We start from the raw sequence: 19,765 nt of genomic DNA, 5'->3' as shown, positions 1-19,765 counted from the left end.
GTCCGCCTGCCGATGCAGGGGACACGGGTTCGTGTCCTGGTCTGGGACGATCCCACATGCCGCGGAGCGGCTAGACCCGTGAGCCATGGCCGCGGAGCCTGCGTGTCCGGAGGCTGTGCTCTGCAACGGGAGAGGCCACTACAGTGAGAGGCCCACATACCGCAAAAGAAAAAAAAAAAAGAACCTTAATCCTTTAACTTTGTTTTCTTAAATAAGTAATAATAAAGCTGGCATAAAACACAGAAAATTTCTACTGCAGATAAACGAGTGTACATGACCGTGGCGGTGGATATGGTAGTCACGGAGGTGGTGGAGCCTGTCCGCTTTCTCCTGGAGACAGTAGTACGCGTGTACCCTGCAAACGAGCGATTTTGGTATTTCAGCAGAAAGACTTTCACGGAGACTTTCTTCATGAGGTTGAAACAGGTAGGACCTTTTTGTTCTTCTCACATAATACATTTTTTCCACCATTTTTTCTTTAATGCCAACATAATTTCTTAAATAACAATAAAAAGCAATAGAATTCCTCAGATAATCAAATATTTAGAGTCAACTAACAGAGTATTTGAAAAATCCATGTGTAGGTAATGTCAGTTGAAAAAAACAACTAGTAATAATTATGTAGAAATTTGTTTTAGAAACCTGTAATGTGTACCTGTAAAGTATCAACATACTTAATAGAAATAACGAATCTATATCTAAAACAGCTTTTCTTCCTTTTATATACAATTACATAAAACCAAAAAGAAAGGGCACAGAAACATCATATCTTTATAAATAATAGCAAAAACATTATGAAGTAATACATGACTAATTGTTATAGTTATTTCTACCTATATAATATTATGTGAAGGTGTTGTTTGACTTATTAGTAAGGTTATAAAATTATTTTAATATTAAATGAACAAAATTAGGGTTTCTGTGAAGTTCTTAAATTAGGCAGTATTAATAGGTAAAATACACTTTTTGTTATGTAATGAAGGAAGAAGGTAACAGTGAAAAATAATTTGAATTCTAGTGGTGTCCATTTTATGAAATCAGAGTAAAATATTCTATTTGAGTGATGTAAATCCTTTTCATCCTATTTAGTGCTCCCTCTCTCCCAAGTTTAAAAAATGCTTGTTGCTTCATATACTGTAATATGCAAAATGTAATGTGGTAAAAGCAAGCATCAGTTCAGTGAACAAATATAGAAGCCACTTAACCATTTTCATATTAAAAAAAACTTGTCATTGCTCAGTTAGGCTTCATATATTAGATGCTTTGAAATTGTTGTGGTTTTCGTCTTGCATAAAATTATTAGAGCTGTGGTTTGACACAGCTTTTATTACTGTGTAGACTGTTTTTTTCTTTCAGTTTTTGTAGCATATTCTGATGAATATAATATGAACAATATTTAAAATTTTAGTGTACTGAGCATATTTTCATGTTTTATTCTGAGATATTTTTCTCCCTTCCTTCTTTCTTTCTTTTCTTTTTTTTTTTTTGTAGCTTAATTGTTCATGACTGTCAAAGAATTCGTTTGTCATTTTGAGCCAAAGGATTATTCAGAGTTGCATAAGAATGAATAAAGGAGCTGTATACAAAGTGGTTGTTATCATTCTAGTGACAGTTAATAAATTATTATGCTGTGAATTTTTCTTCCTTGAGACTTGATAAAAAGTTAGCTTCCCCCCTCCCGCCCTGCCCCCCAATATTAGCTTCATATATATATATATATATATATTTATATATATATATATATAATATATATATGGCAAGATAAACAAGAGTACTGGAATTTATATATTTATATAAATTTCAAGAATATATATATTAGAGTGGATTTTTATTATTAAATGTTATTTTCATATTTTTAAAACTACTGATGTTGAGTGACTGAGTGGTAAGTACCATGAGTTAAGAATTTCTTAGTACTAAAACATTAAAAATACTGTCTGAGGCCATTTCATGTGAAATAAAAAGATTAAATTAGATTCACTTGTAATATTCAGCTCCAATAAATGTGAGACTGATTTAAATGAATAAGAATCAGGTAAGAACATGGTTTCTAACTTTAGTGGTATAATTTAATCTCTTTAGTAGATATTGTGTTAGTCTGTTTATTATTATTTTTATTTCTTCTTGAGTCATTTTTGGTGATTTGTGTCTTTCAAGGAATCTTCAGTTTAATCAAGGATATTTAATTTATTGCTTAAAATATTACCTTTTTATTTTTAATGTTTTTAGGATCTGTAGGATCTGCTTTTATTTCTGATATTGGTAATTTATATATTCTCTCTTGTTTTTTGTTTTATCAGCCTAGCTAGAGATCTATTAATTTTACTAATTTTATTCCCCCCCAGAGAAACAGATTTTGGGTTCATTGATTTCCCTATTGTTTTTCTGTTTTATCTTCTGTTGATTCCTTTTGCTTTCTTTTTTATTTCCTTTTTTTTTTTTCTGCTTTGGATTTAACTTGTTTTTCTAGTTTCTTCATATGAAGATTATATCACTGATTTTTTAAAAACTTTTTTTCCTAATATCTTTTAATTTTTAGGGTTATAACTTTCCCTCTAACTTCTCAGAGTTGTTAAAAGAAAACTCTGTTTCCTTTACTACTATTCATACCACTTCATTTCTGACACCAGATGGGTGAGTGTTTTTCCTATAGCAATTAATTCTCCAATTGGACACCAATTGGATGGCCTACAATACAATTATGACACTAACTACCTGGAGTAGGCACAGACCCCACAGGTTAAGGGCTCAGTTCCACAAGACTGTGCCCCTCCTCCTTACTTCAGACACCAGTTACAGGTCCAGGTTGTCACCTGTGTTTCTGACCAACCAGCTATAACTTGGAGGTTCCCACAACCTCCTCCTCAGGTTTGATAATTTGCTAGAATGACTCACAGGCTCAGGAAAACAGTTTACTTAGTAGATTACCAGTTTATTATAAAAGGATACAGCTCTACAACAGCCAGCTAGAAGAGATGCACAGGGCAAGGTATGGGGGAAGGTGTATGGAGTTTCCATGCCCTTTACAGGCTCGCCACCCTCTCAGTACCTCCATGTGTTCGCCAACCCAGAAGTTCTCTGAACACCTAAGTTAGGGTTTTTTATGGATGCTTCATTCTGTAGGCACAACTGAGTAAATCACTGGCTATTAGTGATTAACTCAAGTACCAGCTCCTTTCCCTTCCCTGGAGGTTGGGGGAGTGGGGCTGAAAGTTCCAGCCTTCTATCATGTGATTGATTCCTTTAGCATCCATCTCCCCCCCCCACCCCCGCACCGGCCCCCCCCATACCCTCAGGGGCTTTCCAAAAGTCACCTCTAACAAAATTCAAGTGTGGTTGAAAGAAACTCATTAGGAATAACAAAAGATGCTCCTTTTACCTTTATTGCTCTGAAACTATTTCAGAAATGGGATAAAAACCAAATACTACAACAAAAGATGTTTCTTTCACCTTTATTGCTATGGCACTGTTTCAGGAGCCAGGATGAATACCAAAATATATATTTCTTATTATATCACAGTATCACAGTTGTCATGATGAATAAATATGAATTCATGTAAGGCCCTTTAGGACAGTAATTGTCACCTGGTACATGTTCAGTAAATGTTAGCTATTATTGTTTTTATTAATGTTAATTAATACTTGTTTGTCTTCTATCTAGTTTCTATTCTTTTTGGGCAGAATCCTTTGTTTCTTAAGCCTAAAATAAATGAATGAATAAATGAACCAATAAATGAATAACTAACTCTGGTAGCAAGGTCAGGATTTTGGAGTGTGGTAAGGCAGAGGAGGGCATTTTAGTCAGAGACAAGAGTTGAGTCAGGTCATAGAACTCTGATGTAACATGATACGTTCAAGATCTGTAGGAAATTAGATATTGCCGAAGCATCAGTGGGCATGGTGGGTAATTATTCCGAATAGGTAGGTCATTACCATGCTTAGTCCTTTATCCTCAGGTTGGGAGAATTTTAAGTTGTGAATGACACTGTATTTATAATTGGGAAAGGTCACTCTGACCGTAGTGAAAAAGATATATTGCTATTGGAGGCAAGTAAATATGAAGTAAGAAGGCTATTGTGGCCAAGATGGGAAATGATGGCGTGAAGAAAGGCCGTGGCAGTGGGGATAGTAGAAAAGATGAATTTGAGAGGCCTTAGGGAAGTAAGAATCAAGATCTGGTGTTTGATGTGACGTGAGGTTGAGGGAAAACAAGGGGTCTAGGATTACTTTCAGGTGACTGGGTGGTTGTTGATCCTTTTGATTGAGATGTTACGGAGTCCAAGCTTTCTCCGCTCGCTGCAGTGAATGGGGACGAGGTATTGAGGCAAGGAATACGACTTTATTCAGAAAGCCGGCAGATGGAGAAGATGCCAGGCTAGTGTCTCTGATAAACCATCTTATCGGGGTTTGGATGCCACCTTCTTTTATAGCACAGAGAGGGGGAGGAGATGAGTAAGTAAAGTCAAAAGGCCATAAGTTTTGAAAATACCCTGTGGAATGGCCAGCCTCCATGAGGGGATGTGTTAATTTCTTCTTCTTTCTTGAGACATCCACAGGTGGGTGGGGTGAGGTTGTCTCCCTTTGAACTGAACAGAGGCACTTTAGTTTAACATTCAGGCAGAGGGGCAGGGTTCCCTGAGGCAGGCCATTATGTATGATTATAATAACAAAAGCAACAAAAAGCAAAGGTTAAAGTCAAAGAAACCGATCGAACCTGGAGTCCCATTTAGCTTTTCCCTGTTACAGAAATAGACTTTCAAGGAGAAATGTTTCGAGACGCATGAGGAAAGCTAGCGGAGTTTCAGATATGCTGAATTTCACATTTCCGTGGAACTTTTAGGTTTAGTAAGCAGTTGGATATTTGTATCCTAAGCTTGGGAAATAAAGATTTTAAAAGTGGTTAAAGCTTGAGAATTGTGACTAGGAGTAGGTGGCCAAGTGTTGAGTGGGGAGACATTGAAGATTGGTATAGGAAGAGGATTGAGCCAAGTGAATGTCGAAGGATAAGCACAGATCTAGGGGTAAAATCACAAGAGCACGAGGCCAGGAATGGCGAGGGAGGAAATTGTTTCCTGCAGGAGAGAATGCCTTAAGCATCAGGTACTTCAGGAAGGTTAGCTAAGGATTTGATTGGTAAATAAGAGACAAAGATCTTAGACTGTAAAACTTGGACAATTTCAGAGGAGTAGTGGGGCGGAAGTTAGACTGCAGTTGATTGAGGCTTGAATGGGAGACAAAATGTCATAATTCACCTCTGCAACTGAGAACAAAAGAGAAGCTGGGTACAAATCCAAAGTATTAGGGTACACTTTATTTTATATACAACTTTTATATACAAAGTTAGAATTTTAGAAAATTCAGTCTCTCCTTCTATTTTTCCTGGGTTTGGAAGTCAAACCCTCTGCTAGTGATTTTGCTGAATGAATACCCATCAAAATATGGAGTCAAGTGCTGAAAATCTTTTGTTGCCAACATTTAGAGGAATGGCATAGCAGATATTTTGAAAGTGAACTAATTTCTTTCTTCAGAAATAGTATAGTTAAGAAAGTATGTACAAACTGGCAACTAGTAGATAAAAAAGTTCTGGAGGTCTAATGCACAGCTTAGTGATTGTAGTCAGCAGTCTAGTGTGCCCTTTTTCCACTGGTTTCTCAAGGGTTGATTCAGTCAACCATTAATCAGTCTGTGGATCAGTCCATGGATCAGTTCCTGGTTGGTTGAATCTGTGGATGCAGAACCTGCAGATACATAGGGCCAACTGTACTATGTCATTTTATATAAGGGACACAAGCATCCATAGATTTTTGTGTCCATGGAGGAGTCCTGAATCCAATCTTTCCATAGATACCAAGGAATGATTGTACTGTATTATAAATTTTAAAGTTGCTAATAGACTAGATCATAATTGTTCTCACCACAAAAAAGAAATGATAATGATGTGACATGATAGAGGTGTTAGCTAATGCTACAGTGGTAATCGTATTGCAGTATATAAATGTATCAACACGTTGTATACTTTACACGTGTTACTTTAACATTATACAATGTTATATGTCAGTTATATCTCAATAAAAAAGAAATTATGCATCACTTGATATTTTCTTTTTTAAAAAAATTTATTAATTCATGGGAGGACTTTCAAAACAGCTGAAAGCAAAATTAGAATTTTGGAAGGTTCTGCTGCTTCAAATTTTATGTGCTTATTAATTATTATTCTGTCATTTCAAAGTGATTTTTAAAATGACAGTTTTGAAGTACCCCAAAATGAATTCATATTGAAGATACTCGTAACTTTAAACTATAGTGACATCACCTGTTGCTACACTAATAAATTGCCTAAGAAGTAATTTGATGAATTATTATTTCTTCCTTTTCCTATTACTGAAAATAAATGCTGTGAGTCCCATCATAAGATGTTTATTGGCAGAATTCTTTGATAGGAAAGTTATAACCTTTGTAGTAGTGTTTTTGTTTTGTTTTATAATTTTTAAAATCAGAATAATTTTATATTCTTCTGGTTGTATTTTGCCTAAAGAACGATAAGACATTTAGGTGTTACCGCTTACTTTCAGATTTGCTTTGTATTGTACTATAGGGTGTATCTTACTATGACACTACATCAAAGGAAATAAAATTGAATAAAGAAGTATTTCATTCTGGGTACTGAAATGAGAATAGGTCAGTTATTATAGGCCTTCATTGAAAACTTGAGGAGTTATTAGTTGATTGAAAAGGATTTATTCTGAAAAATTAGTATTTAAAGATTTGAAATTGTAAGCCAGAAAGGAGAGAATCCTTATGTACATAAACTCTTTTGCAATGCATTTAAAAAGTAATATGCCAGTTGTTAAGAAAAGCAAGATGGCAAGCACAGTGACTTGGGATCCTTTCATTAAGTATTAGCTTTCCTTTCCCTTGTCTTTCATTTGTGGAGTTTAAGAAATTACACGTTACTACATTACCAAGGCCACATTACCAAGTGGCCTATTAGTGAGGAATAAATGATCCTCGTATCTAAAGACTTTTAGTGTGTTGAAGATTTAATAAATAAAACAAAAGGTTTATCACCTGGAGAAAAATATGACAAGGAAGAGCTACTTGGGTATGATGGGGAAGTAGCAACCTAATTGATATTTAATAATGAAATTTTGCTTATTTCATAGTCAGATATACTTACTTTAGGTCCAGATAATATTCTTGTACTTAAGACTATGGTGTTACTCTTAAAATACTACTTGTTTGAAATTTTGAAATGAAATTATTTTCTATGGACAGAGGTACCTGCTTTTGTTCATAGTAATGGTGTGCAACATTTTTAGCTGTGGTGTTCTTCATAAAAGTATTTTCTACTTTTTGCTTGTGCCAAAATGTAGTAAAAATTGATAACAGCAGTTATGTTAGGCATAAAAGAGTAGAAGCATATGGAGATGGGAGCTTGGAAAATGCAGCACTTAACTTCATTGAACTCAGTGATCTTTTATTTTATAAATTAGGCATTTATGAATACTATAGAGTTTCAAGAAAAATAGGAGCAGATTTAGCTGCTTAGATGAAGTTAGTGTAAAATAGAGTTCAGTTGTCAAGGGGTCAGCCGAGTCAGCAGCATTGAAAACATGTAGGGGGTGGTTCTTGAATTCTTGCTTAATTTGGGGATGTGTGATAAACTACAAAGAACAATTTGAGGCAATTATAGAGAAAAAACAGTGTTATGAAAAAAGAAATGCTTATATATATTCATTTTAAAGATACTCTTAAGAAATGTTGTTTACATTAGATTAGTTTAGGAAATCCAGAACATTTTGAGGCCAGCACAATATGTTTTAGTGTAGATCGACATTTCTTCAGATACAAAGCACATGTTGTAGAATTAGTAGGGTTTAAATAATTTAAATAATTTCTATTAGCATATCTGATTATCATGATGAACAAATTTTCTGGAAAAAATGTGTTGCTGCTTATTATGGAGATTTTTAAACTCTAATAATAATAACAAATTAAGTTATGTTTAGTTATTGGAGCATCTGACCTAAAAAGACATAGTGAAATTTACATTTGATTGAGAAGGACTCACCTATTCCAGTGTAGATACATAGTGTATGTGGGTTAATAGTATTCCTGAATTTTTTTTTCATGTCTAAAATTCTATGCCATTTGAATTAGTGAATTATAAAAAGTTTTTAGTACAAATAATTCCATGACTGTTGTAGTCAAGTTAATTCAAAGTTAATTTATAATATCTATTGTAGTGGCACAGCAAAGATAAGATATTTAAAATACAACCTTATCCCCAAAGGAACTTTGTGTCACCTCCTATTAATAAGGAAATATATAAAAATTACCATTTTACAAGGAGGGCTATGATAAATACTAGGTGAAAATAATGTACAGAATGCTGTGGGGTTTAGAAAAAGGAGGGACAATAGTAGTAGAATGACACAAAGTTATGGTTAAAAGGAGTTCCTTTGAGGGTATATGTGAGTCGTTTTCTGTGATCACAGCAGAGAGGGAATATTGTAGGGGTGGAAAAAATTTCCCTTCTTCCCTTTTAGATTCTTTGGCTTGTCTAATATTTAAATAAATATAAGACAGATTAACAGGAGGAAAATTTAATTATGTACATATGGGAGCACCATAAAGATATGAAGACACAAAAGGTTGCTGGTAATTGAAACTTACATACCATCCTGAGCCAAAGAAAGGGGAGAGATCTATGGATACAAAGGGGAGGAAGGCCATTCACAGGAAGCGAGAGGAGATGTTTGGAAAACAAAGGTTGCCCTGCTGTACAGGTAAGTTTCTTAGGTAAGAAGCTGTCTCTGGTAATAGCTCTCTTCCTTTGCTCTGTAAATTTAGGCAAGTGAGGGAGAGGTAAAAGAGCTTTCCTGAATCTGCTAGGTTTTGATTGTATTTAGCTCAAAATAGTAATCCTTATGCTTGTCACTGAACTCATGTTTGGCTGCCCGCCGGCTCGAAAGCCAAGCTTGAAAGCCAATACTCGCTCGAAAGCCAATACTCGTTTAGAAAGGAAAGGTTGCTTTATTCAGGAGGCCGGCAACCTGGGGAGAAGGCAGACTCATGTCCAAGAACCAACTCCTAAGATTCTGCTTGACCATGAAAGTTTTTTAAATGGAGAAAGGGGAAGTTAATCACTTTTAATCATTTGGGGAGGGGATCAGAGTCTGTATCATCTTCCACTGTGTCCAGACTTTCTTCTGATTGGTTGGTGGTGAGGTAACAGGGTGGTGTTCCAGGAATCTGGTGCTCTACCTGGGTGGGGGGCCATAGTTCCTGCTGAAGAACTCAAAGATATGTTGTTATGTATATTCCTTGAGGAGGAACCACGTCTCTGTCCCACGCTGCACTGTTGTTTCTTGACTGTTCCTCATTTGTTTCTGCATTCCCACGCTTCCCTAATTAGTAACTGTTTGAATCTTCCCTTTGGTACTCAGGGAAGATCTGGGAGGCTGAATAAAGCTTATTTCCTACAAACAAGAAATGGGGAACACGGAAAGGATTTGTACCCTGGAGCAGCGGTCCCCAACCTTTTTGGCACCCAGAACTGGTTTCGTGGAAGACAGTTTTTCCCCGGACCGGGGTGGGGGTGGGGGGATGGTTCGGGCGGCAATGAAAACGATGGGGAGCGATGGGTAGCGGCAGAGGGAGCTTCGCTCACTCACCCATTGCTCACCTTCTGCTGTGCGGCCCGGCTCCTGACAGGCTGTGGACTAGTACGGGGATTGGAGACCCCTGCCCTAGAGGGCCCCACAGGGTCCTGCTTGGTTTCATGCTAATGTGGCATATTTTGGGGTGACAAATTCTGCTCCCCTGCAGTATATTTTAGCATGTAAGATACTGTCTGTGCTATCACTTTGTAGACTGTAAAGTGACACAAAAGGGTAACCCCAAATATTAATGATTTGATTCTGATAGTAGGCATGAGGCTAGTTCCCCATTCTGTCATTTGGTAGTTGTGTCCATGAGCTTCAGCTTCTTCATATGTAAAATGGAGGTAAACATAATACCTACCATGTAGCGTTGTTTGCTCAATTACTTATTAATTAAATCAACATTTATTAAGTGCCTGCTCTGACAGATTACTATTGTAGACGTTGGGGATATAGTGGTAAATGCTGCAGATGAAGTCCCTGCTTCATGAAGCTTACATTCTATGTATGGAGGATACATGGAGGGGACAGACAGGCAGGCAAACAAATGGCAAGATAGCAGATAGTAACAGAGTGCTATGATGACTTGGTGGATATTGGGTGGTCAAGGAATGCCTCTGTAAGAAAGTGATATTTAAATGTCTAAGGTCTGAGTGACAAGAGGGGACTTACCAAATGAAGATCTGGGGAAAAAGACCTTTCAAGGGATGAGCTTGGGTTGTTGTCAGGATTGAATGCTTGCTATCCTTATTGTTATTAACATAATTATTTGCCCAGAAAGATTTCTAGAAGAGCACTAGAATAGGATGTGGAAGCCACTTTTGCTTCTTAGTTATTCTTCGTATTATACCACAGGTTAGACTATCTCATGCCTCAAAGTGTTATATCATTTAACAGCACAAAACAGTACCAGAAGTAACACTTCCATAGCACTTACTATGTGCTGAGCACTGTTCCAAGTACTTTACCTGTTTTTTGGGTTTTTTTTTTTTTTTGCATCTGCTAGGAATAAAATTTACCTTCAGAAAAGAGAAGTCTCATGAAACAGGCGAGAAGAGTGTTAGGGTGGAAGAAATTTTCCTCTACTCTTTTAGGTTCTTCTGGCTGGCCTAAGAATTACATTGACATGAGATAGATTAACAGGAGAAAATCAAACAAAAGTTTAGTAACATGTATACATGGTAGAGACCCAGGAAAACGGAGTAATTCTCCAAAATGGCTGAAGCTCTTCCTTCAATACCATCTTCAGTTGAAGACAAAAGAGGATGTTGGGGGTAGTGTTTTGGAACTTCAGAGGGAAAAAAGGCAGTTCACATGGAGATGGAAAAGAAAATATTTGGTAAATAGATGTTTGCTGGGCCATGCAGAGACAATGGGACACAGAATGGGCTGTGATCTTTAGGCCCTGCTGAGTTTCCCCCATCACACCTAGCCCATATCCTTTGCAGACATCTCTTATTGCAGCTCTATTCCAGGAACAGGCCCTCTATCTAAATTTAGGCAGTTAGGGGGAAGGTCAAAGATTTTTCCTGAGTCTTTTTGGCCTTGATTTGTTCCATCTCTAAATAATTTGCATGCCAAAGAGACATTTTGGGGTGGCAAATTTTGCTCCCCTACAAGGGGAAGTTATAGAGAAATGAGAGGCAGAGTTGTAATGTCCAAGAGACCTAAAGTAAGACTGGAGGTCAAGTGTTAAGGGGGAGGAAAAACTCCTCTCTTGACAAGTCTGTTCTCCAAAGCCTATCATCCTGTTTTGTGTTTTCAGTCAAGAGATAGTTTAGAGGGAGGAGCCTTGTCTGAAGAAAAGGGTAGGTTTTAGGGAATGACAAAAGGTCATCACAGTCTTATCTGCTCTCAGAAGCTCCTGTGGCTTGGCCCTTAATAGCGGAAAGTGAGCCACCTCTTCTTTCCTCTGTAGGAGAGCATGAGCCAGGCTGGAAGTAGAAGTAGCTGCCCTTTCTTAGATCTTTTTCCTTGCACAGGCCTCATTTAGGCTTTTTATGGGCTCTGGGCTAAATATAGGTTTAATGTTAAAATAACTTTTTTATCCTCCTCTCAAATCTCTTCTTTGCTTTCAGGTGCCTTAACATTCCTTTCAGTTGGAGGCAAAGTCTTTTATCAGTTATTAGAGTTAAAAAGCATAAAAGGAAAATTCCCTTTTGAAGATGCATGTTGATTTGAACCTATTTAAATCAAAGTATAATCAGTTGGGATGGATAAATTGGGAATTTGGGATTAGCAGATACACACTACTGTATAAATTAGATAAAAACAAGGACCTACTGTATAGCACAGGGAACTATATTCAATATCTTGTAATAACATATAATGGAAAGAAATCTGGAAAAGAATACACACACACACACACACGCATATAAAACTGAATCACTTTGCTGTATACCTGAAACATTGTAAATCAACTATACTTCAATTGAAAAATAAAAAAGTATAATCAGTAAATTACCAAGAGTAACTATGTTAGTTGAAGGATGTTACTGTGGTAGTTATTTTGCAATATATATTGATATAGTGTATCAGGTCATTATGCTGTACACCTTAAACTTGGTGCATTTTTTCTAAGTTGTCCAATTAATATGCATAGGGCCATTTGCTGTATTTATTTATTATCCATTTGATGTCATGGGGTCTGTAGTGATATCCACTCTTTTGTTCCTGCTATTGGTAATTTGTATCTTCTTTCTTTTTTGCTTTGGGAATTTAGCTAGAGGTTTATCAATTCATTGGTCTTTGTAAAGAACTACGTTTTGGTTTCATTGATTTTTAATTTTTTCTGTACCCGGTTTTATTGATTTGTGCTGTTATCTTTATTTTCTCACTTCTGCTAGTTTTAGATTATTTTGCGCTTCTTTTCCTAGTTTCTTAAGGTGGAAGTTTAGGTTATTGATTTTTGGATGTCTCACTTGAAATACTTATAAGCATTTATAGCTCTAAATCTCCCTATGTACACTGTTTAGATGTATCCCACTAATTTTGATTTATTGTAGTTTCATTTTTGTTCAGTTCAAAATATTTTCTAATTTGAGCCTTCCTCTTTGACTTAGATCCATGGAGTATTTAGAAGTGTGTTATTTTATTCCCAAGTATTTGGGGATTTTTCAGATGTATTTCTGTTGTTGATTTCCAGTTTACTTGTATCACGGTCACTAAACATATTATTTCACGTTTAAAAATTTTCTTAAAGTTTGTTTTATAATCCAGGAAATGGTTTGTTTTGGTGAATGTTCCATTTGCATTTGAAAAGAATGTGTACTCTGCTGTTATTCGGTGGAGTGGTATATAAATATCAGATCCTGCTGTTGATGGTGTTCAGTTCTTCTATAACATTGCTGAATTTTTGTAAACTTCTTTTAATTACTGTGAGAAGAATGTTGACGTCTCCAATTATACATGTGAATTGGTCCCTCTCCTTTCATTTCTTTGAATTATTTGCTTCATATATTTGAAAGCCTGTTGTTAGGTGCATACACTTACAAGATTCTTATGTGTTCTCGTTGAATTGATCCTTTCAACATGGTGCAGTGTCCTTCTTTATACGCAGTGATTTTTTTTTCTTGCTTGGTAGTCTGCTTTGTCTTTTATTAATATAGTCTCTTCAGCTTTCTTTTGATTAGTGTTTTTGTGGTATGTCTTCTAAGCTCATTTTACCTTCAACTTGCCTATGTCACTACATTTAAAGTGGGTTTTTTTGTAGACAGAAAATAGTTGTCTTTTTTTAAACATAATCTGAGAATTTTGTTTTTTAATTGTTTAGGCAGTTTATATTTAACATAAATATTGATATGTTTAAATTTAAGTTTACTATTTTATTATTTGTTTCCTACTTGTTTCTTATTTTACATTTCTTTATTTCTCCTTTGCTGTCATCTTTTGGATTATTTGAACAGTTAGTATTTCATTTTTATTGTATTTCTTTATATAATTATTTTAATGGTTGCTCTAGGGATTGAGGTCTTTGTTTCTTAAATATAGCAGAAATGCAATAAAAATTTGGTTGGTTTAAACCTAACCATTTAACTTTCCACGGCTGTCTTCTTCTTTTTTTTCCTATGTTTAATGTAGTAGACAGTTTTACATTTTATTATTTGCTAAATGATTTGAAAATGCACCGGAAATTTGATTTATGGTTCAAAAGTAATTCTTGAAAACAGTGAATAAAGTAGTTTTATTTTTATAATTTAAATGAATTACAATACAGGTAGATATTAGAGATATTATTTCTCTATCTATGCCTATATTCTTCTTTTTTTTATTTTTAGAATTTTATTTATTTATTTTTATACAGCAGGTTCTCATTAGTTATCCATTTTATACATATTAGTTTACACATGTCAATCCCAATCTCCCAATTAATCCCACCACCACCCCCACCCCTCCACCCCCGCCACTTTCCCACCTTGGTGTCCATACCTTTGTTCTCTACATCTGTGTCTCTATTTCTGCCCTGCAGACTGGTTCATCTGTACCATTTTTCTAGATTCCACATATATGCATTAATATATGAAATTTGTTTTTCTCTTTCTGACTTACTTGACTCTGTATGACAATCTCTAGATCCATCCATGTCTCTACAAATGACCCAATTTCATTCCATTTTATGGCTGAGTAATATTCCATTGTATATATGTACCACATCTTCTTTATCCATTCGTCTATCGATGGGCATTTAGGTTGCTTCCATGACCTGGCTAATGTAAATAGTGCTGCAGTGAACATTGGGGTGCATGTAGCTTTTTGAATTATGGTTTTCTCTGGGTATATGCCCAGTAGTGCGATTGCTGGATCGTATGGTAGTTCTATTTTTAGTTTTTTAAGGAACCTCCATACTGTTCTCCATAGTGACTGTATCAATCAATTTACATTCCCACCAACAGTGCAAGAGGGTTCCCTTTTCTCCACACCCTCTCCAGCATTTGTTGTTTGTAGATTTTCTGATGATGCCCATTCTAACTGGTGTGAGGTGATACCTCATTGTAGTCTTGATTTGCATTTCTCTAATAATTAGTGATGTTGAGCAGCTTTTCATGAGCTTCTTGTCCATCTGTATGTCTTCTTTGAAGAAATGTCTATGTAGGTCTTCTGCCCATTTTTGGATTGGGTTGTTTTTTTTTTTTAACATTGAGCTGCATGAGCTGTTTATATATTTTGGAGATTAAGCCATTTATTCTTTCCATTACTCTAGGAGGTGGATCAAAAATGATCTTGCTGTGATTTACATCAAAGAGTGTTCTTCCTATGTTTTCCTCTAAGAGTTTTATAATGTCCGGTCTTACATTTAGGTCTCTAATCCATTTTGAGTTTACTTTTGTGTATGGTGTTAGGGAGTGTTCTAATTTCATTCTTTCACATATAGCTGTCCAGTTTTCCCAGCACCACTTATTGAAGAGGCTGTCTTTTCTCCATTGTATATCCTGGCCTCCTTTGTCATAGATTAGTTGACCATAGGTGCATGGGTTTATTTCTGGGCTTTCTATCCTGTTCCATTGGTCTATATTTCTGTTTTTGTGCTAGTACCATATTGTCTTGATTACTGTAGCTTTGTAGTGTAGTCTGAAGTCAGGGAGTCTGATTCCTGCCGCTCCTTTTTTTTCCCTCAAGACTGCTTTGACTGTTCAGGCTCTTTTGTGTCTTCATACAAATTTTAAGGTTTTTTGTTCTAGTTCTGTAAAAAATGCCATTGGTAACTTGATAGGGATTGCACTGAATCTGTAGATTGCTTTGGGTAGTATAGTCATTTTCACAATATTGATTCTTCCAATCCAAGAACATGGTGTATCTCTCCATCTCTTTGTATCATCTTTAATTTCTTTCATCAGTGTCTTATAGTTTTCTGCACACAGGTCTTTTGTCTCCCTAGGTAGGTTTATTCCTAGGTATTTTATTCTTTTTGTTGCAGTGGTAAATGGGAGTGTTTCCTTAATTTCTCTTTTAGATTTTTCATCATTAGTGTATAGGAATCCAAGAGATTTCTGTGCATTAATTTTGTATCCTGCAACTTTACCAAATTCATTGATTAGCTTTAGTAGCTTTCTGGTATCATCTTTAGGATTCTTTATGTATAGTATCATGTCGTCTGCAAACAGTGATAGTTTTACTTCTTCTTTTCCAATTTGTATTCCTTTTATTTCTTTTTCTTCTCTGATTGCTGTGGCTAGGACTTCCAAAACTATGTTGAATAATAGTGGCGAGAGTGGACATCCTTGTCTTGCTCCTAATCTTACAGGAAATGCTTTCAGTTTTTCACCATGGAGAATGATGTTTGCTGTGGGTTTGTCATATGTGGCCTTTATTATGTTGAAGTAGGTTCCCTCTATGCCCACTTTCTGGAGAGTTTTTATCATAAATCAGTGTTGAATTTTGTCAAGAGCTTTTTCTGCATCTATTGAGATGATCATATGGTTTTTCTTCTTCAGTTTGTTAATATGGTGTATCACATTGATTGATTTGCGTGTATTGAAGAATCCTTGCATCCCTGGGATGAATCCCACTTGATCATGGTGTATGATCCTTTTAATGTGTTGTTGGATTCTGTTTGCTAGTATTTTGTGGAGGATTCTTGCATCTATATTCATGAGTGATATTGGTCTGTAATTTTCTTTTTTTGTAGTATCTTTGTCTGGTTTTGGTATCAGGGTAATGGTGACCTCATAGAATGAGTTTGGGAGTGTTCCTTTCTTTGCAATTGTTTGGAAGAGTTTGAGAAGGGTGGGTATTAGCTCTTCTCTAAATGTTTGATAGAATTCACCTGTGAAGCCATCTGGTCCTGGACTTTTGTTTGTTGGAAGATTTTTAATCACAATTTCAATTTCATTACTTGTGATTGGTCTGTTCATATTTTCTATTTCTTCCTGGTTCAGTCTTGGAAGCTTATACCTTTCTAAGAATTTGTCCATTTCTTCCAGGTTGTCCATTTTATTGGCATAGAGTTTCTTGTAGTAGTCTCTTAGGATGTTTGTATTTCTGCGCTCTCTGTTGTAACTTCTCCTTTATCATTTCTAATTTTATTGATTTGAGTCCTCTCCCTCTTTTTCTTGATGAGTCTAGCTAATGGTTTATCACTTTTGTTTATCTTCTCAAAGAACCAGCATTTAATTTTATTGATCTTTGCTATTGTTTTCTTTGTTTCTATTTCATTTATTTCTGCTCTGTTCTTTATGATTTCTTTCCTTCTACTAACTTTGGGTTTTGTTTGTTCCTCTTTCTCTAGTTCCTTTATGTGTAAAGTTAGATTTATATTATTCATATTTTGTTTTCTTTAGAGTCTAGTATGGTGGTACAAACATTGCAATAATAATAATATTAGTATAAGTTTGTTCCAGCACTTTGGTTTATGTTCAAAGTATTATATTTAATCTTCTTAATAATTTTAAGGTGGTTTATTTCCATTTTATTGTTATAGATACTGTGACTCAGAAAAGTTAAGTATTTTGTCCAAGAGCACACTCTTATTAGTAGTGAAATTTGAGTTCAGACTCAGATCTATTTGACTCTAAAATTCATGTTTTACCATTAGTCTAGTCATTCATTCCACTCATTTGTTGAGTACCTTCTATGTGTCAGGTACCATATTATTTCTGATTGAAAGTCAACATAGGGACAGTCTGAGGTCCGGCTCGGCGGGGAGGTTCGGTGGCGGGACCAGCCGGGAAAATGCCCGTGGCGGTGATGGCGGAAAGTTCCTTTAGTTTCAGAAAGTTGCTGGATCAGTGCGAGAACCAGGAGCTCGAGGCTCCAGGAGGAATTGCTACACCTCCAGTGTATGGTCAGCTTCTAGCTTTATATCTGCTTTATAATGACATGAATAATGCAAGATATCTTTGGAAAAGAATACAACCTGCTATAAAATCTGCAAATTCTGAACTTGGGGGAATTTGGTCGGTAGGACAAAGAATCTGGCAGAGAGATTTCCCTGGGATCTATACCACCATCAGCGCTCACCCATGGTCTGAGACGGTCCAGCCAATCATGGAGGCACTTAGAGATGCCACCCGGAGGCGAGCCTTCCCCCTGGTCTCTCAGGCATATACCTCCATTATTGCCGACGATTTCGCAGCCTTTGTTGGACTTCCCGTGGAAGAGGCTGTGAAAGGTATCCTAGAACAAGGATGGCAGGCCGACTCCACCACAAGGATGGTCATGCCCAGAAAGCCAGTTGCAGGGGCCCTGGTTGTTTCCTTTAACAGGTTTATTCCCTTTTCAGAGCCTGCCCCCGTTCCACCCATCCCCAATGAACAGCAGTTAGCCAGACTCACTGATTATGTGGCTTTCCTCGAAAACTGACTTATCATTCTGAGTTCAAGATCCACCTTCAGCATCTTGAATACTGACAGAAAAATGTAAAATTTTTATTTTCAATTTTATTGGATGGATTAAGCACCTCAGCATTCCTTACTGAGTATGTGATAAAATACGTATATAATATAAAATATATTATATATATTTTGTCCTTAAACATGCTGAATGGTTGTTGAAACAATTCTCATTTTGTAATATTTGACAGTTTGGATGGAGCCCGTCAGTATTAGGCAGTCAGTTTATATTTCCTAGTGACTCGTGAAATACAGTTCTCCTGCTTCATGTAGAACAGTGGTTGTTAGCTGTTTTCTTCTGCCCCAGCACACAGCACACTCCCATCTCTACCACAGGTTGATAGTTACAGTGATACGTCTGGGGTTTGAGGAGGACTGTCCCCAGGGGCGGGATCTGAAGTGCCGGGGACTCTAATTCACCCCCTTTGGAGAATATGCTCTTTTTCTCTCCCCTCCTGAGAATCACAAATATAAAATGCTGAGATAGAGCTGAGGAACAAAGGCCATCTCCCTAGTAAACCAGCTTGTTAACTTTAGATTTTTTTCTGAGAGTGTGAGTACATCCATTGCTGGCAGTGGAGGGCTTGCCATGAAAATGGGACTTGTTAAAGACATTCATGAGAAGTATTAAGTTGTAATATTTCCTTTCAGAAGAAGGGAAACGTAAGTGTGGAATGCATTGTTTGGGAAAGAAACGATTAAGTGATACACTTTGTACGACTGTCCTGCAGCCTCTTGGCTGCTTATATTTGGCCCTTGGGTCAAGTTCTGCCCTTTGGAGAAATACTGAACAAGTCTTTCATTTTTTGTGTGACAGCCCTCTGAATATTTGAAGTTGTTTATTGTATCTTCAGGTTAAAACCACCCCCTAGTTCATTTATTCTGCATTTGTTCAATAAGTATTTAATTGAATTTTTCAACTGTTTTTTCTAAGGTAGTTTCTAGAAGTTTCACTATCCTGTCTTCCTGTGGTTGTGTTCTAGTTTGTCATTGTCTCTTTTAAATTACAAATTTCTTAATTAAATAGAAATGACCTTAAAAAAAAAAAAAGGAAGTCAACATAATCCTTGCGCATATAATGCTTCCTCTCTTCTGGATGAGATAGCCATTAAACAAATAAATATAATAAGAAGAATTATGTGTAGTTATATTGTAGTAAGTGCAGTAAAGGAGAAGGACAGGGTTTGCTGGGAATCAAAAACATGGAAACTTCATTTAGCTTCTTTGTAAAGTGACATTAGGAGGTAAGGATCCAGGATTGATGGGAGTTAGCAAAGAGTAGGAGGAAAAGCTGTATTGGCAGAAAGAAAAGGATGTCCCAAGACCTTGAGTGGGGAAAGAATTTAAAGTTCCCAGAGCTGAAACAAGGCCAGAGTGGCTGAAATGTAGTAACAGTCTTTGGGTGTGAGATGAGGCTTGAGAGAGAGGCAAGGTCCAATTTATTTAGGACTTTGTAGGCCGTGCTAGGTTGGTTAATTGGCTGTTGCCTTAATTTTTCCTCCTTAACCAATGGCCATTTAGAATATAAACCATTTATAAGGTGATAAGTGTCTACTTCCATGAATTAGCTGATGGATATAGCTGGTATCTCTTTACCTCAGAGCAAGGTAGTCAGTCCTGAGAATCCAGCATCACTTGCTTATCTGTCTGCCCTGGAATCTGTGCTGTCTCAGGTTTTTCTGATAAAAGAAATTGAGTTTTCTCAGAATGGTTAGTAGGTTTCATTGTATTGGTTAAAATAATACTAAAAGAACGATACATTGAGAATACTAT

The 19,765-nt window shown here is 36.3% G+C and overlaps 2 protein-coding genes across 11 annotated transcripts in view; both read left to right on the top strand.

Annotated features, from left to right (window-relative positions):
* Positions 1-19,765, top strand: part of RABGAP1L (RAB GTPase activating protein 1 like) — a 684,401-nt gene that overhangs the window by 114,305 nt on the left and 550,331 nt on the right. For all 10 annotated transcript variants that reach the window (XR_007479508.1, XM_033428113.2, XM_033428114.2 and 7 more), the window contains one exon: positions 260-426. Coding sequence is in view for 9 of the 10 variants with exons in the window: in XM_033428113.2 (XP_033284004.1) it covers positions 260-426 (167 nt within the window). In the remaining variant the exon portion in view is untranslated. The remainder of the gene's footprint in view (positions 1-259; positions 427-19,765) is intronic.
* Positions 17,262-18,242, top strand: LOC101277005 (COP9 signalosome complex subunit 8-like). Its single transcript, XM_033428127.2, has one exon. It carries the CDS (start codon positions 17,334-17,336, stop codon positions 17,961-17,963), a length of 630 nt encoding a protein of 209 aa, XP_033284018.1. The 5' UTR covers positions 17,262-17,333; the 3' UTR covers positions 17,964-18,242.

The sequence above is a fragment of the Orcinus orca genome, chromosome 1 (assembly GCF_937001465.1).
Source record: "Orcinus orca chromosome 1, mOrcOrc1.1, whole genome shotgun sequence".
NCBI classification, from domain to species: Eukaryota; Metazoa; Chordata; class Mammalia; order Artiodactyla; family Delphinidae; genus Orcinus; species Orcinus orca.
This window is presented reverse-complemented; position numbering and strand designations above follow the sequence as displayed.

Excerpts from the sequence above, each read along its gene's own strand:
- LOC101277005 (XM_033428127.2), top strand. The coding sequence starts at position 17,334 with ATGCCCGTGGCGGTGATGGCGGAAAGTTCCTTTAGTTTCAGAAAGTTG.